This window comes from Crinia signifera, chromosome 4, assembly GCF_055691185.1.
Source record: "Crinia signifera chromosome 4, ASM5569118v1, whole genome shotgun sequence".
In the NCBI taxonomy this organism is placed as follows: Eukaryota; Metazoa; Chordata; class Amphibia; order Anura; family Myobatrachidae; genus Crinia; species Crinia signifera.
The window spans coordinates 119,776,302-119,799,524 of NC_139220.1; the positions used below are offsets into that span (position 1 = coordinate 119,776,302).

The 23,223-nt window shown below is 43.1% G+C and overlaps 1 protein-coding gene across 13 annotated transcripts in view; it reads right to left on the reverse strand.

Annotated features, from left to right (window-relative positions):
• PPFIA2 (PPFI scaffold protein A2) overlaps positions 1 to 23,223 on the reverse strand; it is a 323,573-nt gene that overhangs the window by 108,995 nt on the left and 191,355 nt on the right. For all 13 annotated transcript variants that reach the window (XM_083182335.1, XM_083182325.1, XM_083182332.1 and 10 more), the window contains one exon: positions 16,615 to 16,728. In XM_083182335.1, the coding sequence (XP_083038461.1) occupies positions 16,615 to 16,728 (114 nt within the window). The remainder of the gene's footprint in view (positions 1 to 16,614; positions 16,729 to 23,223) is intronic.

Below are 23,223 nucleotides of genomic sequence, written 5' to 3' on the forward strand. Positions count from 1 at the left end.
GGTTTGTCGGGGCAAGTGTCACACTGGAAAATAGTTTGCTTTCTTATTCCCTTTTTATAGCAAACTTTGCACCTTTTTTGTGTCCTGCCCTTTTTTCCAGTGGAGGGGATTTCATCAGGAAAATGCTGCCCTGGTACAATACGGGGGCCAGTACTAGAAGTACTGGGGCCCTCTGCCTGCTGGTTCCCAAATATTAGGCCCTTTATGACTTCCTCTTGAAAGTGCATAAATGTCCCCCTCTGGCCGGTAGAACGGAATAGCACGTAAGCGTTATACAGTGCCATCTGGATGATATACACGGCCACCTTCTTGTACCAGATTTTTGTTTTCCGCAGGGCACTGTACGGCTTCAGTACCTGATCTGAAAGATCCACTCCGCCCATGTACCTATTGTAATCCAGGATACAATTAGGTTTTGAGGTGTGGGTACTGGTACCTCGTACAGGGACGGAGGTGGTACTGTCTCCGTGAATTGTTGTCAGTATAAGGACATCCCTCTTGTCCTTATATTTGACCAACAACATATTTTCGTTGCATATTCCCCTGCTTTCACCCCTTCTCATTACTTGGGCAATGTGCGTTTTTGGGAGGCCTCTTTGGTTCTTGCGCACAGTACCGCAAGCTGCTGTACCTCTTGAACCAAGGGCCTTAAACAGGGGGATGCTAGTGTAAAAGTTATCCACATAGAGGTGATAACCTTTATCCAGGAAGGGGTGCACTAAATCCCAGACAATTTTCCCACTAACACCTACGAGGGAGGGGGGGCATTCTGGCGGTTGAATTCTTGAATCCTTCCCTTCATAAACCCTAAACCTGTGGGTGTACCCTGAGGTGCTTTCACACAGTTTATACATTTTTATGCCATACCTTGCCCTCTTACTGGGAAGGTACTGGCGGAATTTAACCCTTCCTTTAAAATGTATAAGGGACTCGTCGATACAAATAAATTTTTCAGGGATGTACACCTCTTCAAATTTGGCACTGAAATGATCAATGACCGGCCTGACTTTGAATAGCCGGTCAAAGGTGGGATCATCTCTGGGTGGGCACTGTGCATTATCGGTGTAATGTATAAATTTAAGAATTGTCTCAAATCGAGTCCGGGGCATGGCCATACGGTAAAATGGAGTACTGTACAGAACATCTGTACTCCAATATTGCCTAATTTCTGGCTTTTTTACTATGCCCATATGAAACACCAGACCCCAAAACGTCATCATCTCTACTGCATCTACAGGGGTCCACCTAGCAAATGATGACGTGGGGTTTTGAGCAATAAACTGCTGGGCATATAAATTAGTTTGGTCCACCATTAAATTTATAAAATCATCAGAGAAAAATAATTTGAAAAAGTCAATTTCTCTGAGACCTGTGGAATCAAATTGGATTCCTGGCATGGCCAAAAACTCAGGAACCTGGGGCTCAAAATTGTCTGGTGGTGGGGTCCATACTAGATCAATTATTGGGGGGGGAATCTCAGCTGATCTACGGGGGCGTCTTTGAGGGGGTCCCTCATCACCAGAGGAGGAAGAGGAGCTTAAGACGAATCCTTCAAATTCCCCGCTTGCATCACTGCCTGTGTCAGAGTCAGAGGCAAGCATGGCATATGCCTCCTCCACTGAATACATTCTCCTGGATGACTGGGAGGACATTTGGGAGGACATTTGGGAGGACATTTGGGATGCCATTTTTATTTTTGTGTTACTGGTAGTGAAATGTTTCAACACGTGTATAGTGTAGGGGGGGGTACAAACTTTATTTCAATCCGGGGGGTATGTAGTGTGTAGTGTGTATGTGGTGCAGAAAAAAAAAATACTTTATACCAATAAAAAAAAAAAAAAAATGAAGGGGTTAAAAATAAAAAATTGAAGGGGTTAAAAAAAAAAAAAAAGGTCCTGCGCCAAAAATTGAGCACAGATGTTGGTCAGTAACGTCTGTCACTGAACAGCGCTCAAAGGCAACAGGAATCTGATCAAAAAAAAAAAAAAAAATTGATCAACCCTGTGCCGAAAAAGCTGATCAGTGATGTACGTCACTGATCGGCGCACAGTGGCCACAGGACACCCACAAAATCAGTGTGTGTAAAAAAAAAATTAAAAAAAGACCCCACAGCACTCACAAAAAAAAAAAAAGGTGATCAGTGATGCGACACTGATTACCAGTGAGGGACAGCAGGTGCACAACCTTTGGTGCAACTGACAGTGCAACTGGCAGCAACTGACAGGTATATATATTAAAAAAAAACCTCTGCGCCCCCAAAAAGTTGCTGATCAGCACAGATATACTGATCAGCACAAAAGGGGGGGTAGCAGACACAAAATATACACTCTCTATCACTCTCTGTCACTATCTCTCTCTATCTCTCTTTCTCTCACTATCTATCACTCTAGGACACTGCAGCAGCAGCACTGACAGTTATATGTATAAAAAAAACTGCACCCCCAAAAAGGGGGGGTAGCAGACACAAAATATACACTCTCTATCACTCTCTGTCACTATCTCTCTCTATCTCTCACTATCTATCACTATCTATCACTCTATGACACTGCAGCAGCAGCACTGACAGTTATATATATAAAATAAAACCCCTGCACCCCCAAAAAGGGGGGGTAGCAGACACAAATCTCTCTATCTCTCTACCTCTCACTATCTATCACTATCTATCACTGTATGACACTGCAGCAGCAGCACTGACAGTTATTTATATATAGAAAACCCCTGCACCCCCAAAAAGGGGGGGTAGCAGACACAAAATATAGCTCTCTCTGTCACTATCTCTCTATCTCTCTCTATCTCTCTCTATCTCTCTCTCTATCTCTCTATCTCTCTATCACACTGCAGCAGCAGCAGGAAGTCTCAGGAAGTCAGATCCAGGAAGCGTCCAGCACGCTACAAGCAGTGATAAGGTGATCAGGTAAGGTATTTGCAAGGATCAGGTAAGTATTAGCAAGGATCAGGTCAGTATCACGGCAGGCAGGCACGGTGACCGTTCTGCACGCTATTCCAGACCGGAATGGCGTCTGCAGCGCAGTCACCGTCAGTTTAAATGTCGCGCCTTGGCTGTGATTGGTCCGTGGGTCCCACGGACCAATCACAGCCTTGGGGGCAGGTGGGGTGAGGGTGGGGTGAGGTGTCATCGTCACCGATGACCCCCTCATGCCCCCTGACGCCCGGCGGTGATTGACACCTGTGTTACCGAGCGTCCGATTCGCTGGTAACACAGGAAAACGCTGTGAATGGCTGTTCACACTGAACAGCCAATCACAGCGATCGCCGACGGGGGGGCGACATCGCAGCCCCCCCTGGGCATGCAGGGACATGTCTGCTGTCAGGGACAGCAGACATCGTCCCTCTGTCACTGCGTCTCGAGACGCAGTGACAGTTTAAACTCATGACGTACATTTATGCCATGTGTCGGGAAGTACCTCCCGGCCATGACGTAAATGTACGTCAAATGTCGGGAAGGGGTTAAAAAGGAAATTAGCTCAGTAATGACTAAACAAGCCACTAAGCAGGCCACCTTCAATCACAGCTGCAATATTTATTGCTCAATTGCTCCTGATATAATAATTTTAAGATTTATTCAGAAATAGAGCTAGTTTGACATTAATTCAGATGATAAAATCTATGCATATATTTATTGCCGTTCAAAATGAGTGCGTGCATTTAAATGGGTTTTATCCTAGCAACTGATTTGAAACAAAAAAAAAAAACTGAAATAAGTTTTGAAAAGCTTTATAACATGCAACAGTAATTTAAAAGTTGTTTACAGTGTAGTTTGAGCATCAAACATGCAGGTAAACACTTCACTGTGATCAGTACATAGTAAACTTCACAAGGTGGAACATTAACCAGATTCAATATAGCACTCAGGCACGGCCCACACCTACAATGTGATGCCACTGTTTCTAACTAAGACTTTTTTCACTAATAAACAAATAACATAATTAACAAGTGGAATACACTTTAGTAGGTACAGATGTCACCTCATACATCTACATCTACATCTCAATATGCCATTCTGCAGGAGATGCCTTTCGAGAGTGTCAAAAATACATCTTAGATGCAACGCAATGCGAAACTGCCAATTCATTTGATATATAACATGTGCAGAATATCTGTGTGCGACTTTATCTGCATATGAAGCTCAATGGTACTTTGTACGAAAAAAAGCATGGCTGCTGTATTTTAGAAGTTTGTATGCAGATTCAGAGACTCAGTCGCACACAGATATACAGTACAAGTGTCACATATCTCATTAGACAGCACTGTGTACTGGTGCTTACTAGCCACATTGTGTTGAACCTAAAATGCGATTTCAACAACAACAAAAAAAGATGACCAAAGCTAGCAGAGTCTCATGGCACCTGGCATGCCAAGAGGGGCTGTTTGGCACATCTATGGCCTAAGACGTACAGATGGCGCTGCCCCCATCCTGCCGTCTGCTCCATTGCCAGCCAGCAGGGTTCACGCGCCCCATTATTGGCTAGGGATGCGTGAGCGTGTGAGATGTTTGTGCGCCCACGCCCGCCCTCCACCAATAGCTGCTGGCAGGGAGGGAGTAAGTGGCTCCTTGTGTATGATGATCTGTATGCATTGCAATTGTCAAGAATCAAAATGTCGACAAGCATTATGGGATCCCCAGAAAATGGGTGCTGGAATGTCGGCAATTGTGAAATGATATAGAAAGAATTTCATTTTACTGCCGGCGCCCTTGAAATGCTTTCAATGGTCTTTCACATTTTGCCAACATCCAAGTACCTGCCTTCTGTGGTCTCCACAATGCTTGTGGATTTGCATTGCTGACAATACATATAATCCCTTCGGTATATAATTTTATATCATTTAATATTTTTTTACTTTTTAATAGACACATACTGTATAATGAATACTCCAAAAGCCATCATTTTATTTTCTATCATAATTATTACTGATTCCTTCCACTGGTCAGTTCTATGTTTTAACTGTCTGGTCATAGTGAGGGTCCAGGGATGTAGCCAGAATTTTGTGGGTTCCATAGCAAATTGTTGATGGAATGCCCAAATAAAACCCAAATCATTGTTATTTATTGTTATCTACCCTTCCAGAATGTCCAGGAGGCTCCTGAAAATCTGGTCCAACTCCTGGCCCGAAAAGGGGGTCAAGCCTCCAGCATTTACATGCCCCCCCCCTCAAAGAGGAAAGACAATGGGCCAGATGTACTAAGCTTGAAAAGTAATAAAGTGGAGAGTGATAAACTACCAGCCATGTTACAGGCTGTATTTAAAAAAATTAGTTAGGAGCAAATTGGCTACTGGTTTATCACTCTCCATTTGATCACTTTTCGAGGCTTAGTACATCTCGCCCAATAAGACGGTAAGTATGTTATTATTACTGATTAGTATTTTAAGTGCTGCAAATCCAAGGCACAATATAAGTGACTGCCTACTGTAGACCCTTCTAGTGGTATCACTGCTACAGAACTCCTGCATGATCACTAAACTAACTTATTTCCCTTCCTCCTCTAAATTTCTTATGTTTTTGTATCTAGGTGGCTAGAAACACATGCCAATGCCACACCCAAAATGCCAATAATGCCCACAGGGCAACTGTTCCTTAAAATGTAAATTTACAGGTACATTGCTGCATGTGTGTAAATTAAAATACATGCATCTTTAAGTATAGTGTATGGAGCAATGATGCAGTTGTCATCATCATCATCTTGCACTCGTTAGGTATTAGCACATTTATCTATAGAAGGACCAGTAAAGATTTTTGAGGATTTTGCTATATTTATCATCTTATTTGTTCCAACTACACATTGAGTGATGCCTATATAATGTGTTTTGTTATCATTATTTTGAATAGAAAGTTATATATTGCATTGTACATCTAGAAGTATAAATTGAATTATGTAATAATAAAAATAAACTGCTGCCTGAACTTTATTTCAGCGTTTCATGTGGACCAGAATAAGACCCTATGCCTGAATAATTCCTAAGGACTACAGTATTATAGCATTTATTTGAAGGGCCAGCGATAAGTAGGAGTAATACTATATCTGTGTGAGTGTATAATAATTGTATTTATTTCTGCTAATGTTTTTTTTTTTTTATGTAGTCTTTATTAAAAAAAATTATATTGCATTAAAAAAGCAATCTTGATAAAGAGATAGTAACTGTACAAACACTAACATACATTCCTTCTTAAATACATTTAGGTCTAGAGGTCCAGCAATCACCCAGGCGGTCGCTGTTCTATAAAATTATTTGATGTTTTTTGATAGGTACCGTATCGCATCGAATATCAGATGTGATGCTTTCGTCAGGTAACTAGAGAGGACCAGAGGAGGCAGTATCTCAGGGTCATTATCATCACAGAATACACTTATCAATAGATTTATCGCCTGGCTCATTGGAGAATTGATACAGAATCGGGGAAGTGATAAATTCCACATACCGTTAGGTGCTTTTATCAAGAATCTTAAATCACATCATTATCTAGGTTATAGTTGACCGGTAAGACGGGAAAGAGAAAAAAAAAATACTATTATCGTAATCTCTTCGTGTAAAGTTAACAATTACTTAAAAGAGAAGGAAACAGTCCTTCATTTAGTGCAGGGGTGGCCAACCCGCGGCTCGCGAGCCGCATGAGGCTCTTCTCCCCTTTATCTGCGGCTCGGCGGGTTGGGCGTGCACGCCGCCACATAAGCAGAGACCCAAACACAATGTGAGAGTATTGTGTTGAACTGACGCTGGAGACGCTGCTGCTGCCGCCGGTGTCCTCCTAGTGCGACAGCGCATGCGCAGGGTCACTCCTTGTGCGGACCGTCAGTGCTGTGAATGCCGAAGCCGCGGCCGCATGGGGAGTGATCCGGGGCATGTGCTGTCGTGCTCGGAGGTTGCTGGCGGCGGCAGCATCTCCAGTACCAGTTCAATACTATCAGATCCTCCCCCAGACAGCAGCAATTCTGCAGAGGGATGGAAGAGCCAGTGACAGTTGGATTATTCCTCCCTCCTCCCCTCTAACTTTTTCTGTGCTGCAAAGCACTACTGGGAAGAGTGCAGGAGGCAGGGAGCTGCTGGGAGAGGCTGGCCAGGAAGTAACTGCGGAGCGCCAGCTTAAGTTGCACATACAGCAATTTCTTCCAGGACCACTGGCTCTGTGCAGTGTGCACCCCGGGAACATGGAGATAACAAGATGCTGAATGCTGACCTTTGGTCTGCGAGTGTCCAGGAGCAATGGTGGTTGCAGAGTGGACACTGCACCCTGATACCAGCATGGCCTTCCACATAAACCAAGCTGACCGGCATGGGAAGGTGAGATCCACCATTATGTGTCTTTTGTCTGCAGAATAACATGGAGGTTCAGTTGTATGGTGACAAGTACATATAGTAAGCTGTACATATGTCTTCTGCCCTACCCATGTCACCAGACCTGACATGGGTAGGGCAGAAGACATATGGGGCCAGATAGACACAGAGGAAATGGAGCTATCAACAAATATGTTTTTTCTTTCTGTGGTTGCAACTTGCAATCATTGATCATTGTGTTGTTTTTGTTTTTTTAACTGTTGTGGCCAATGTGTGTATGTTTATTTTCCTGTAGTGGCCACTGTCACTTTTTACATGTGGGCACTTTTTACATGTGGGAGCAAAAGTGTATTATTTTTTCTGTAGGACCCAGGATGTGTGCTATTTGCCCTGTGTGAGTTTTTTTTTTTACTGTATTTTGGGGCCCTTGCAAGATTTTACTATGGTGTCAACAAAGTCCTAGTTACGCCCCTGACTCACAGCGTGTTCAGCTCCTGCTCCACCTGCCATCCTGATTCCTCCTGGCTGCCCCCCAAAGCCCCTAGTAAGCAAGGCCCTTTCTAAGAAATTTAAGGCCAGATAGATGAAACTGGCTCAATTTTTATATAGACCACAGCCCATTTTAAAATAAGACATGGCCTTTCAGGCGCTAGGCCACGCCTATTTTTGCATGGTGTCGGCTCTTTCTCTTACCAGAACATATTTTTTTGGCTCTTTGCCTCTGATTGGTTGGCCACCCCTGATTTAGTGCCATCAAAAACCATAGTTGCAAACCCTTCCCCATCTTTATATTATTATATTACAGTGTCTTGTGAGTTTCTTATATTCCACATATTACTTTGTTTACTTAGAGTGCACTTACTAATATCCAATTATTGCTTTTATACCTCTAAAAAGTGCCAACAATTACTACATAGCCATTATTTCTCTTGCGTCTTCACGTGACATCCATCGGTCATTACAACCTAACAGTGGTTACAACCCCTCTCCCAGTCTTTATTAAATACATTAATTTTTCCTAGTTTTCCAATAACTTGTGGCTTTTCACCTATTCCATATCTTGTAATATTTACTTAGAGTATTTCTATTCAAGTGTAGATATTTTTCTTGGTCGACCGTAAAGTTCACCCTCTCTATCCAACAACTTATATCAGGGCCATTTGGGGCCATCCAGGTTTTAGCTATAAGGACCTTTGCTACTGAGGACAAACCTAATATATACATTTTTTCAGTCGATTCAGTTCTCCTATCTGAAATTACATTGAGCAGGCAATATTTTAAAGTAAGCAGTTCCCTGGGTATCCCTGTTTCCACCATAATGTTCATTACTTTCTCCCAGAAATCTGCTACGAGCTGGCATTCCCACAACAGATGGAAAAATGTGCCTACTGTTCCTTTGCACTTTGGGCAGAGAAGAGAAAAATAATTATTGAATTTTGCCACCCGTGGAGTAGTCAAGTAGGCGCGATGCAGCACATAAAAAGACACTTGTTGGGTACGGATGGCGTTTGTGGCCTTAAAAACCGTTGATAAGGCCATGTGCCATTCCTTGTCGTCTATATGTCCTATATCGGACTCCCATTTCCCTCTCAAATCCACCATATGGCTGGTCGAAATGGCCTTACCCAGTTGTTTATATATTTTGGAGGTAGAGCTGTCTTTCCCTCCCTTTTTAATATTTTTTTTAATAGGAGATTCGGAGAAGAGTGGTGGGGAGTTACGGAATCGCTCCTCTAATATACTTCTTAATTGCAAATATCTAAAAAAAATAAGTCTGAGGCACCCCGAATTCCTCCCTCAGTTGAGAAAAAGATTTAAGCGTGCCCTCTATATATAGTTGACCAAGGTTTCTAACTGAATAAAGTCCCCACGTAGCTCTCAGCTGTAGGTTATCTGAAAGTGAAGCATTCCAGTTGTCCTCTAGAGGATATTCGGGGTCGAGAAATTGAGTCCCCTCAACTTTACTTGCTTCTCTCCAGATCCTAACTGCTTGAGCTACCAGTGGAAGATCTTTAGCTAGTGTATGCCCTTGAAGAAGCCTCGCTAGAGGGTTCACCCCAGGCGATGAAACATTAACCATCTCACTCCCATGATCTTGAATCACCCATGATTTCAGCTGGGCTACCTGTGCTGCAATATAGTATCTTCTAATATCTGGTGCCCCCAGACACCCTTTCTCTCTATCGTACATTAACACTTTTGACTGAACTTTAGATCTTGTGTTGTTCCATATAAATGATACCATGATGCTATTTATTTTCCGAAAGATTGACTTTGGAAGAAAAATAGGAGTGTGTTGAATTGTATAGAAGATTTTTGGTAATAGGACCATCTTTACGAGATTGACGCGTCCTATGACTGTTAAGGGCAAACGGCTCCAAGTTTTAAATTTTTTAATCAGCTGTACTATTAATGGGTTTATGTTTAAAGAGATAAACTCTTTTGGATCTTTGGTTATCCAAATCCCTAAGTATTTGAATGCCGATACCCAATGAAAGGGGGGGTGGGAGGCCAGGGGAAGGGGCCCCTCCTACCGCGACAGAGAGAATGTGCGATTTTCTCCAATTAATTTGGATCCCGGAGTAGTCACCAAATTCATTCATTATTTCCAGAACCAGAGGAAGATTAGAGGTGAATTCCGCCAAGTAAATCAATAAATCATCCGCGTACAAAGAGTATATCTCTCCCCTCCCCTACCCGTAGACCCCTATTACGGAACTGAGCTCTAACTTTACAAGCCAGGGGCTCAATTGCCAGCGCAAACAGCACCGGAGATAGGGGGCACCCCTGCCTTGTCCCCCTGGTCAGGACAAAGGCTGGCGAGGTCCAGCCGTTGATCGAAACCCACGCCATCGGCTCTGCATATAGGAGTTGTAGCCATTTTAAAAACCTTGGCCCAATTCCAAAGGCACGTAGCACTGCCCATAGGTAAGGCCACTCAACTACGTCGAAGGCCTTAGATGCATCTAAAGAGGCCACGACAGGGTGCCCCCCTTAACCTGTGGGAGCTGGAGATGGCTTTGGAGCTTACGTAAATTAATACTTGTGGATTTAGCCGGCATGAAGCCAGATTGATCAGAATGGATAATTTTCAAAATATATTTATTTAACCTGGCTGCCAGAATTTTAGATAAGATCTTTGCTTCTACAGCTAGGAGGGATATGGGCCTATATGAGTCGAGGGCAGTGGGGTCCTTTCCCTGTTTAGGTATGATTGTTATCCTTGCTTCTAATAATGTAGGAGGTAAGTTATTCTCTTCGAAACAGGACAGCAAAGTATCCAGCAGTAGAGGGGAGAGCTCGTCTAGGTATTTTTTATATAACTCAGCGGGAAGCCCCTCCCGGCAGATTTCTGATTGCCAATTTCACCTCCTCCAGGCTTAGAGGGGCCTCTAACTCTTCCCTCTCCTGATCTCCCAGGGATGGTATATCGATTTTTGAGATATAATCTCTTAATTCCGACTGGGAGTATGTCAACCTAGAAGTATACAGTTGACTAAAATACTTCACTACTTCCTGTCCTATCTGTACTGTGGATCCTAGTAGGGTACCATCATCCTTTTTTATACAGATAATATTATTTGTAGGCGTCTCAGACCTGGCTAAATAGGCCAAGTATTTCCCTGGTCGATCTGAGTATTGATAGTTACTTCTAACTTGGCGAGACATTAGGCGGTTATTTTGCTCTCTTAGTAACTCCATCCATTCCGACTGTGCCGACATCCATTCCTGCCGGGCAGAGTCACCACCAACACTTAAATAATTAATTTCTAAATCTATACTTTTATTTTCCAACTCCTGACTTTTTTCCCTGTCTTCCCTCTGGATCTCGTTAATTCTTTTTTTTAGAGTGCCTCTAATGTATGCCTTGAATGAGTCCCATATCATAGAGGAAGATGAAGACCCCCGATTTGTCTCCCAATACTCCTCCCACTGTGCCACAAGTTTTACCTCCTGCCCAAGGGTTTGCAGCCATCTGGCATTAAATCTCCAGAATCCCTGTCCTTTCTCATTATTTTCCCGAACTGTTAGGAGCAAAGGGGAATGATCGGAGACTCCCCTAGCCTTGTACTCGGCCCCTTCCACCTGCGTAGTGGCGTTCTTAGAGACCAATGCCAAATCTATCCTTGAAAAGGCTTGGTGGGAGGCCGAGTAACATGAGAACTGTATGGCCGTAGGGTTCCGGGCCCTCCAAATGTCGATCCAACCAATGTCCTGGACAAAGTGGAGAAAGCTCTTGTTATTTCTGGGTGTCGTCCCTACAATTGGACTCCACCTATCTGTCACTATATCCAGGACATTGTTGAAGTCGCCCATACATATGGTTGTTGCCTGGGGGGCCATTGCTACGATCTCAGCCGCTTTTACTAGTACCTCAAGATTAAATGGAGGGGGTATATATACAAAAAGAAGTAACATCTGTAAATCATTGACTCTGCAGTCCAAAAATATATAACGTCCTATTGGATCAATCGGAGTCCTGTTGCAACTAAAATAGATAGTTTTCCTAATAAGGACAGAAATACCCCGAGAGGAGGATGTGAAGGGTGCATGATAACTTTTGCCAACCCACGACTTATTCAGGGTTCGCAACTTACCTCCTACTAGGTGAGTTTCTACTAGGTCAACAATATCTGCCTTCGATTTCCTTAGTTGTTCCATAACTAGTGAACGTTTGATCTTATCGTTGATCCCCCTGATATTCCACATTAGAATTTTAACCATCCTGTACCGTATCATTATTACCAATCAGATTTATCTTCACCCTCCTCCAACTCGTGGACTCCCTTTTTACCGCCTCCAATAACCTGCCTCCTCTGTCCCCAAGACCGCCTGGGTTCTCCTCTAGACCTTCACAGAAAAATAGATCATAACTCAAAACATACATAACATTCAATCCCCCCAGCTCCTCCCCCACCCCCCACCCTGCATACCTTCCCCTGGATGGCATACTTTAGACTCCCCCCCCTAACCCGCAAAAAAAGAAAAAAAAGGGGGGGGGAGGAGAGAAAATGAAAAATAAAATATAAAGAACCACTTTTCTTTTTTGGGGCTGCTTAAGAAAAAAAAAAAAAAAACCTTAGGCCACCAATGCAAGGTAAGCGCCCCAGCAGTTCAAGTCTCGAATTATTTAGCATCAATGTCTTATCTGATAGACAATTGTTGGGAGCCCGGGGCCAATCTATCCAGCCATCTTGCTGCCTCTTCAGGTCTGGAAAAAAAGGAAGTCTCTCCATTGAAAATGACCCTTAACTTAGCAGGAAAAACCATAGAATATTTTATGTTACATTCCCTCAGGCGCTTCTTCACGTCGAGAAATTTTGCTCGCTCTTTCTGGGTTTGCAAAGCAAAATCTGGGAATATGGAGATCTTATTGCCGTCATATACCAGTTGGTCCCTAGTGCGTGCCATTCTTAGGATTCCATCCCTATCTCGAAAATTTAGGAATTTCACTATTAAAGTCCGAGGGGGGGGGGGGGGGGGGCGCCGGGTGGAAAGGGTCTCGATGGAACCCGATGTGCCCTCTCCACGGCAAACTGATCAGAGAAGGCCGTCTTTCCAAAAACACTTAGCAACCAATTCTCAATAAATTTTACTGCCTCGGTGCCTTCAGCGTGTTCAGGTATGCCTACAAAATGCAGAGTTTTGACCTCGCATTGGCTAGCTGGTTAGCTAATAAGCCCACTTTAGAGGACCACTGTTTATTGGAATCTTCCAGTGCCGATATTCTTGTCTCCACCTGACTGATACGATCGTGTAGTGCTGTGATTTCAGTTTTAATTGATATCACTTCGGTCTGAACACTATTTATTTTATCGGACAGTGGCTGCTCACTGCTAGTGATTGCCTCAAGAACTTGTTGGAGGGTTATCTCAGTAGCACTCGAGGAGCTCTTGCCCTTAGATGGAGTCGTTTGTGGAGTGGTAGAGACAGTCTGTGAAGTATTTGCTTGGGAGCGGGCATATTTCTCGAGTTTTGCCACAGCTGCAGCGGTATTTGTTTTCCCCATTATGTAAAGTGAGGAGTTGTTTCTGTCCCTTCTCAGAGAGACTTAAGTCTACAGAGGGCTTTATGCTCGATGTAGAAGGCCCAGCACGCTAGTCCGGCCAGGCTGGCACTTCCCAATTATATAATGTTGGGTCAAAAGAGAGTCAGACAATAGAAAGTCCAATTAAACGGGCAGACAGCAGGTACAGAGGAGGTACTATAGAGTGCCTTATATCAACTTGTATATAGCAGAGTGCATACAGTTCTTGATTTTGGGACTTTACTTAATATAATAGCATTGACAAGAAGTTATATTTATACTGCACCCGTTCCTGTAGAACACTTCGGAGGCTCCCGGTTGATTAGCCCCGTCCGGTCAGGGAGTAAGGCTCAGCAACACTCAGTCAACGCCCTTCGTTTAACTCCCTTATCGTCCGTGGTTACCTTGCTGCCGCTGCCCGCAGTTCCACATGGATGCGCCGTTTCAATCGAAAGGGGGACCGTGAGGCGTCTCAGGTTCAATGCCCCTCAATTCAGCACAGTTCTGCGCGCTCCATCATTGCCTGCCGCAGTCTCCTTGGCCGCGTCTCTGGTGCCTCTAGCGTCTCTGGCGTCCTTGCTCCAGCACCACTGCCCTCGGCACTGCTTAACCGGATTCCACCCCAGGAGCGTTTGTGCTGGTCGGCAACGCTTAGCACGCTCCGACTTACTGCCCGCCACAGGCTGTGCTGCCGCGTCTCCGGCGTCCTCGCGCTCACTCTGGAAGAAGTCCCTCTGACCAGGATGTGTGACCTCCAGGCAGTGACGCGTATCTCGCGTATCTCGATATGTGCGGCTTGTACGGCTCCTAGCCCAGGGGAAAGCCGCGCTGTGCTGGGTCCACCTCGGCTCTAATTACGGCTGAATTTCGATTGACGGATGTTTCTGCTGGGGAGCTCTAACACCGACTCCTCACTCCCTCACCGCCGTGGCCCCGCCCCCTAATGTTTGTTTTTTTTATATAAAATTTGACAATCCTACTGTAGATATTTTTTATGATTGATATTTAAATGCACTACCTAAAGTGGAATCTTCCACTATACATTTTATAGTCTGACAAAGCATTCTGGAATTCTTAAACATATGCGTCCCTTATGGCATATACACAAAACATACATAATATACAGATCAGATTCAAAACATTTACTATCTCAGTACCGTTATTAGCTTCTGACTAGAAATTAGTGAAATGGCAATGCATTTGGTGCACAATGATATTACAGAGGAACAGTCCCGCTAATTGCAGGCTGTCCCGCAGGTTGGGGGGAGTTGGGGATGCCGGTGATCACCAGCCACTTGGTGCACATGGCATCTACTTATACCCCTTTTCCACTAGCAACCTGGGTCAGACCCAGTAATTTGTACTCGGATCGATACCAGGTCGGTCCTCGGTTTAAGACACATTTCCACTACAGTGCTACCCGGTAAATTTCTGGATCAGCCCCGTTTACACTTAACCCGGGTAAGGCCTGTTTTTTTCCCTATAAATGACATAGGAAAAGGCCTTTTTAAAGGGTTTTATCAAGGGGAGTTCACAAAACAGGGCCACCATTACCCAAAAGGGCCACCATTAAAGAAAACATTTCCTGATTAGTGAAGAGACCACAAATATTTATTTAAAAACGTTGTGCTTTTATTTTAAGCCAGGTTTCATTAATATGAAACCTTTTCAAAAGTGTCTTCACATAAGACATGTAATACTTTTGTGAAAACTGTTGTTTGCAGTATACCTGAGCCATTGGTGTACCTAGACATGTAAAAAGTGCACCTAAACATGTACAAAATACACATAAAAATACCCCAGAAGCTCTAATCAGCTCTGTTTTTCAAATACACTGGGTTGGGAGCGTTTTAACTACTCCTCAACCCAGTGGCATCCTGGGTTTAACCCTGATCATTACTGGGTTGGATTGCCGGGTTATTTCTGCTAGTGGAAAAGGGGTATGCATGTGGGACAGGAGCCAGGGGCTGCCCAGCTGCTCTGGGAGCGCTGGGCATACCCCCAAAATGCCAATAATTAAGGTCACAATGTTTGGCTCTGCCTGTACATCAGTGGCCACCAACTTTGTGCATGGTCCGGCCTCTTTTCCCAGAGCGGTTGCATCAGAGGCACAGCTAGTCCTGCTTCACGTACTACTAAAGTTAGGAGGTACAGTATGCACAATGAGTATTGGTAAATTTGCATTACCAAATGTGATGTGATTGGAGTAACCAGAAGTAACAGAGCCATATCAAACTTTTCAAGCAGCTATTTCATTGATTCTTACATTTTGCTTATGCTTATTACAGTCTGTAAAAAGTAAGAACATAAATAGGTACTTGTGTATTATCACGGCGCCCATCGCATCGCATACCACTAATTAAGGTATGCGATGGGACCCTATTTGAGCCTTTTCCCGGGCTGAGTATACAATTTTAATATTGCGTCGCAACGCATGCCATTATAAAGGCATGCGATGCAAAGCGACGCGATCATGCCCGATTTGGGCTTATTCCCATGTTAAATGCCCCCACAGACCCAATTTTTAATTGTATACCCACCCTGATGGGTAATGAGTATGTTAAATGCCCCCCCCCCCCATTGTTAACGCCACCCCCCTATCAACGCCAACCCGAAGCGTGATGAGCCTGCGAGGGGCGGTGGTACGTGTCCTCCGACCTTTCATACCACCACTATCCACGTCAGCGTGGAGTTGATTTTATATAGTGTGGCGAGTGCAGCAAGCCACCAAGCCCGGAGCGTGGCGAGCGCAGCGCGCCCCGCGAGTGGACGCAGAATATATGTGAAGTCTTCAGCGTCTGCTCGCCTCGCTGCGCTCGCCACGCTATATAAAATCAACTCCACACCGACGTGGATAGTGGGGGTATGAAAAGGTCGGCTGACGCGTACCCCCGCCCCTCGCGGGCTCACCGCGCTCGCCACGCTTCGGGTTGGCGTTAACAATGGGGGGGCATTTAACAAAGTCATTACCCATCAGGGTGGGTGTACAATCAAAAATCGGGTCTGGGGGGGGCATTTAACATAGGAATCAGGCATCTTTTAAAAATTATCAATTAAAAATCGGATCCAATCGCGTCGCATCGCATGCGATGCAGAATGATTTTTTGGTTGTACAATGCCCTACGATGGAAAATGTGGGTGCCGTGATAATACACAAGTACCCATAAATAAAAACATAAAGTGCACACAACAGCATACAGCTCTGTTATTTCAGACCAGTGCACACACACACACACATATATATATATATATATATATATATATATTGGTTTTAAGGTTCTACTAAGAAATTACCTTGTCATGGACCTTCTGACCTTGCTCTATTCCTTCCATCGGTTCCTGATCTGCTCCTTCCCCTGTTACAATCTTCCTTTGGATATGAGCATTTTGTTCCCTCAGTGCAACAATCTGTAGAGAAAGAAGGGTTTTGGTCACTGCACCAGGTTATGCTAACAGTAGTAAGTATCACTTTGATAAAGTTGCAGAGTTTTGTGCAGGTGACCGGCGCTCCAGTGGTCAATATAGCCCACAGATGATCACATCACCCCGTTAACGGACCAGCCTACACATATCAGCAGCACTCCCCCGGGTGACGACTTGGGAGGAGACCCTAATACCCCACAGTGGAGTAACATCCTATAACCTTGTGAACTGACAATAGCCAAAGGAGTCAGATTACTCATAACAACGCAAGAAGAGCTTTTCCATCTTGCTCCCAGGGGACTGCAACAATCACAAGGCAATACTCGGAACGGACAATTGTTACCAACAGGTCATTGGACCAAAGGGTGACTATACCATCTTATTATAAGACTGAGCTTTAAATCCATTATTCTAAATGGTCTGCACCGAGTCTTAAGACATTTTAATTTTTAAAACATGATTATTAATTAATCATAAAACTTTTTTTGTTTACATGTTAACATTGGTATTGTCATATACAGCACAGTCTACCCTGTTGTTTCAATTTGTTCACTATATACAGGAGTGACACCCCCGTTTTTCTTTTGACTGCATCTTGACACAGCCACTCGCCACTAGCACCCCATTAGATACTTGCTATCTACCCCAGAACCCCCATTCACACTGCAAATTACTGAATCAAGCATTTCTATCTGGTAATTTGCCTTTCCACACAGGTCTTTTTCTAGAGTGAAAGGGTCAACCTGGGTTGACACTCCTGGGTCTTTAACCCTGCTGTATTTCTGGGTAAAAGACTGGGGAATATCGACCTGGGTTGATCCTATCACACTAGAAAAGAACCTGTGGTGAGAGTCAAATTACTGGGTAAAAATACTTTGTAAATGGGGGAACAAATGTGAGCAATAAGGCTACGTTTACACATTGCATTTTGACAGGTCCCTTTTAAAAGGGGCCTGTTTGGCAGGAAGGAGCCTGCACAATTAAATCTATGGCTGCGTCTACACATTTAGCAGGATGCAGTCGAACAGGAGCTGTTTAGCAGGATGCTTTCCCAAGAGGATATATACACAAGGCTGCTGCATACTGCTAAAACGCAATGGAGGTCATTCAGATCTATTCGCTCCCACGCCTTCGCATAAGGGAACAATGTTTTGATTCTGCGCATAACCATTTATGAACATGTGCAGGCTCTGTTAGCAAACAGCTGGGCTAGCAAATGTGCTTGGGTAGAGTAAAGATTCTGAAAACTATTCCCGGTGAGACAAACATATCGCAATCACAAGAAGATGGGTATAGACACAGATACAAAATGCCTTCGGCCATAAAGGGATTAATGAAAGCTGATGCATGGGCTGTGTAGATGACTCAGACACATCCTAGGCACCAGTGCATAAATGTTAACCCCTGCTGCAGACTATTATATACAGAACAGTAAGCGATGAGCTTAATTCATTGTTTCAATTAACGTGAGAATATTCAGAAATATTTTTGATAAAGAAAGAAATATACTTCTGTAAAGCCCTATACACACTATGGCGCACACACTTGCCGATGCCGGTGGGTAAGGGAGGCCGACAGGGGAAGCGGAGGCCATGCTGCAACATGGCCATTGTAATTAATAACCTCCCTCCTCAGAATATGCAGGCTGAGGGAGGGGGTCATTAACGATGTACGGGAGCGCACATCTTTAACAGGATTCAATGTACACACTAGAAGATATATTTAAAGATATCGCTCCGAAAGCCCTTTCTGAGTGATATCTTTTACTATATATTCTATATGTATGGGGCTTAAATATATAGTGCCTTGCAAAAGTATTCGCCACCCTTGGCTTTTTACCTATTTTGTTACATTACAACCTGTAATTGAATTTTTTTTTTAATCTGAATTTTATATGATGGATCTGCACAAAATAGTCTAAGTTGGTGAGGTTAAATGAGAAAAATATTTATAAAAAATTATTTAAAAAAATAAAAATCTGAAAATCAGCATGTGCATATGAAGCCCCTCATTTTGCTATGAAGCCCCTCAAAATTCTGGTGCAACCAATTTCCTTCAGAAGTCACATAATTAGTGAAATTAAGTCCACCTGTGTTCAAGTGTCAGATCAAGTGTCACATGATCCGTCAGTACAAACACACCTTTTCTGAAAGGCCCCAGAGGCTGCAACATCACTTAGCAAGATGCATCACACCATGAAGGTCAAGGAGCTCTCCAAACAAGTCAGGGACAAAGTTGTTGAAAAGTAAAAGTCAGGGTCGGGTTATAAACAAAATATCAAAATCTGTGATGATCCCCCGACGCACCATCAAATCTATCATCTTAAAATGGAGTAAACATGGTACCACAACAAAACTGCCTAGAGAGGGTCGCCCATCAAAACTCATAGACCGAGCAAGGAGGGCAATAATCAGAGAGGTAGCACAGAGACCAATGGTAATCCTGAAGGAGCTGCAGAGTTCCACAGCAGAGACTATCTGCTGTGACAGAGTGTCTCTGCACATGGGACCACAGAAAACCTTACACTCCATGTAGCTGGGCTCCGTGGAAGAGTGGCCACAAAAATACATCACCTAGTGTTAAAAATAAGAAGGCACATTTTGAGTTTGCCAAAAGGCATGTGGGCTACTCCCCATATGTATGGAGGAAGGTGCTCTGGTCAGATAAGACTAAAATTAGACTTTTCGTCCACCAAGGAAAATGCTATGTCTGGCATAAACCCAACACATCACCACAAGAACACCATCCCCTGTCTTGCTTATTCGGTTAGGATATAGTTGATTTTATTACAGATTACACTCAGATATGAATGTTTTGCCTTTTATTGTTCTTCCTTGTATATTGTGACTTATTGCAAAACAGTGTCTCTTTATTCTGTACCTGTGCAAGACTTAATAAAAACCTATTATTGAAGAACACCATCCCCACAGTGAAACATGGTGGTGTCAACATCGTGCTGTGGGGATGTTTTTCAGCAGCAGGCACTGGGAAACTGATTTGATTGGAGGGAAAGTTAGATGGTGCCAAATACGGGGATATTCTTGAGCAAAATCTGTTTGAGTCTGCCTGTGATTGGAGACAGGGACGGAGGTTCACCTTCCAGCAGGACAATGACCTGAAGCATACTGCTAAAGCAACACTCGAGTGGTTTAAGGGGAAACATTTAAATGTGTTGGAATGGCCTAGTCAAAGCCCAAATCTCAATCCAATTGAGAATCTGTGGTCAGACTTGAAGATTGCTGTTCCAACATGAAGGAGCTGGAGCAGTTTTGCCTTGAAGAATGGGCAAAAATCCCAGTGGCAAAATGTGGCAAGCTCGTATAGACTTATCCAAAGCGACTTGCAGCTGTAATTGCCACAAATGGTGGCTCTAAAAAGTACTGCCTTTAGAGGGGTGAATTCTTATTCATGTTGAGGTTTTCTGTTATTGTGTCCTATTTGGGGATTGCTTCACAATAATAAAAAACAACAACACATCTTCAGAGTTGTAGGTATGTACTGAAAATCTTTGCATGCTTACATAGTCACAACTGGTTGTGCATTATTTTTTTATCAATTTATTTTTACCTTATCTCTTAATTATTATATGTATGTTCGTCTGATGGGTTGCATGTTTTACCTATTATAGAGAGTAATTCAATTGTTATTACTGTTATCCCCTTATTGCGCAGTTCTATTTCTTTCCTTCTTCATGTACTGAAAATGAAATGATGCAAACCTTCAAACAATCCATTTTAATTCCAAGTTGTGAGGCAACAAAACAGAAAAAATGCCAAAGGGGGTGAATACTTTTGCAAGGAACTGTACTTGTTTTTGAGCAACCAATATCACTAGAATATTAATTATCTTCTTTTGCTATAAATCTATGGAAACTTTTCCATGGGTTATGACATTGTTACCATTTAGGAATCAGAGTTTATCATTATTAATAAGAATCTAGCATTGTGCTGCTAGCTGAATGAATGACTAAGACATCCTGCTGACATTAGGCTGTTTGTGTGAAGATGGATTTTACTACCATATACTAATGAGAGTTTCCATAGGGTTCATGTAAGGCTCCATCTGGGTTCTAGCGTCATGCCACTCCACCCACTGTATTTCCACATCAACACCCTTCAGCACCAGCCCATGCTAGTCCGAGAGGCCTCCCTTCTCCGTTCACTGGACTGAATAGCAGGAAATGCAAGTTACACACCTACAATACTCTTAAGGCACTATGGGGCACGTTTATTAAGCCTGGAAAAGTGATATAATGGCCAATGATAATGCAGCAGCCAGTCACCTCCTAACTGTCATTTTTGAAATAGAGTCTGTACCTTGACATTTAGGAGCTGATTGGCTGGTGCCAGGGTTTAAAATGGTCATGTAGATGTGGTGGAACTCATTTTCTTCTGCCAACCCACCTGAAACTCCCATTTTGCTCAAAGATAGACACATACGCGCATATAGCTCACCATTTACACTATACTGTGTGTCTGTCTCAGAATCAGCTCAATATGACCAGCAGGGATAGCTTCAATGACCACGTAATGGACACTGGGTCTTTAAAGTAACCATCCAGAATGAGGATGTGTCTAATCTATAGAAAACATCAATTTGTTATGGATATACAGTATTTAATACAATGTTGTAATATCTACGAGATGATAAACCCTTTGAATGCCAAAGTTGCTGTGAGAGATCCTCAAATTATCCGCTAAAAATGGCTCATAGCGACTGTTCTTTTAGTATAAATAAATACAGCCAATGGAATTAATTGACGTTTAGTGAAATGTAGCACCCAAAAAAAGAACAGTTGATGTGAGTGGCGCTTGCATTTTTAGAGGAAATCTCACAGCAATGTTGGCACTCAAAGGGTTAGAAAGTGTCTCTTATTTCCCCACAGCCCTGGATGAAAAAATAATTAAACAGTAGTATGCACGGCAATAAAGAAACAACCAAATGGACATATGCTGCACATTTGGAGGACACAATACAGCTGTGATGGCATCTGACTTCACTAATCTCTTTCTGTGTCTTGTCTGTGCCCATTCCCTATTTTGTCTATAATTGAGATGATTGTTTTCAGCACTAAATAAACCTTATAATGTAATTTGTTGTACGGAGCATAAAACTCAGTGTCAACTAATCAAGTGCGTATTTGATAGAACGTTTCTACATAAAGAAGACCAAACTTTTGTTTAGAATATTCCAATTTTATATGTGACCCACTGTAAAGTGACATATGACCCTGTGCGTGGTTTGATAGGAACATGACAAACACAGCCACGGGGACAAAATCTGTGCCAAAAAACTTCTGGAATGAACATTCTGATTAATAGCACAAACAAACATAATTCTCTGCTGACCATTTCAATCTTTTAAAATACAAAGGATTAAAATGAATCTAGTTGAAGAAGTCTTTAATACTCACATGCCCTACATTTCTTTTATACTGTGTATGTGGTTTTCAACCTATTTAGGCAGTGGTACTATTCAACTACAGTTACATGTACTGTGGCATGTTCACACTGTAACTAAGTAATTAGAAGAGAAATGAATACCTGCTACTCTATGCTCTCTTCTGTGTATAAAATACAGTACGCAGGGCACATTATACAAGGGTAATCCAGGGAATAAACAAACATTATATAATGATGCAGACAAGTCTCAGCCCCAAACTCCACCTACAACGTAAAAGATAAGATGGAGTTACTATCATTGCTGCAGTGATAGCTCTTTATGTTCACATACAGTAGGATGCATCTATTAGAAGTAGATGTCTCCTAGTGCAGTAGTGATGTGACGTGTGCTAGGACGCAGCATGAGATCACTATCCGCCAATCACATGGGGACAAGCATGCCGCCTGTCTCTCCCCATAAATGGTAGTAACATGCCTCCATATTCAAAATGGAGGCCATCACAGCTTCCTCCCCATAACACCACCAGACATTAGCAGCCTGACGGCATCAATCACTTACAGTCTAATGTCTGTCTCCTTTTCCTATGCTCACAGAGCAGGTCCTACGCATGCACAATGTACTTTTGCAGATCAGAACAGTATGTCCAAAAGATGAGATTAATCTGGAGATCCAGTCCCTTGAGATACTTATAGTGTGTACACCCGTTGAGATCTGGTTTTCGATTCGATTATGCCTATTTCTCTACTGCTTTTTGATTTTCACTTTTTGACATTAGATAGATACTAGCTGGTCCTCGGGACTTAAGCTACACAAAGATCTGGAAGAAGCCAGCTGTTCTGCATAGTTACAGTACTTTCCCTTTCCAGTAATCTTGCTCAACTAAGGTTTAGATGGATTAAAAGTCCTGCCCACTCGCACAATATCACAACTCCCTGGCCTTATTTGCCCATACTCCTGTAATGTATGGGATACTGAATCCCAGGGAGTCATCTCCTAATCCTGGGACAGCAGATCACACTCCTGGATCTCTCTACTATGCCAAAGAAGGAGGAGGGGTGGAGAGTGCGACTACAGTTT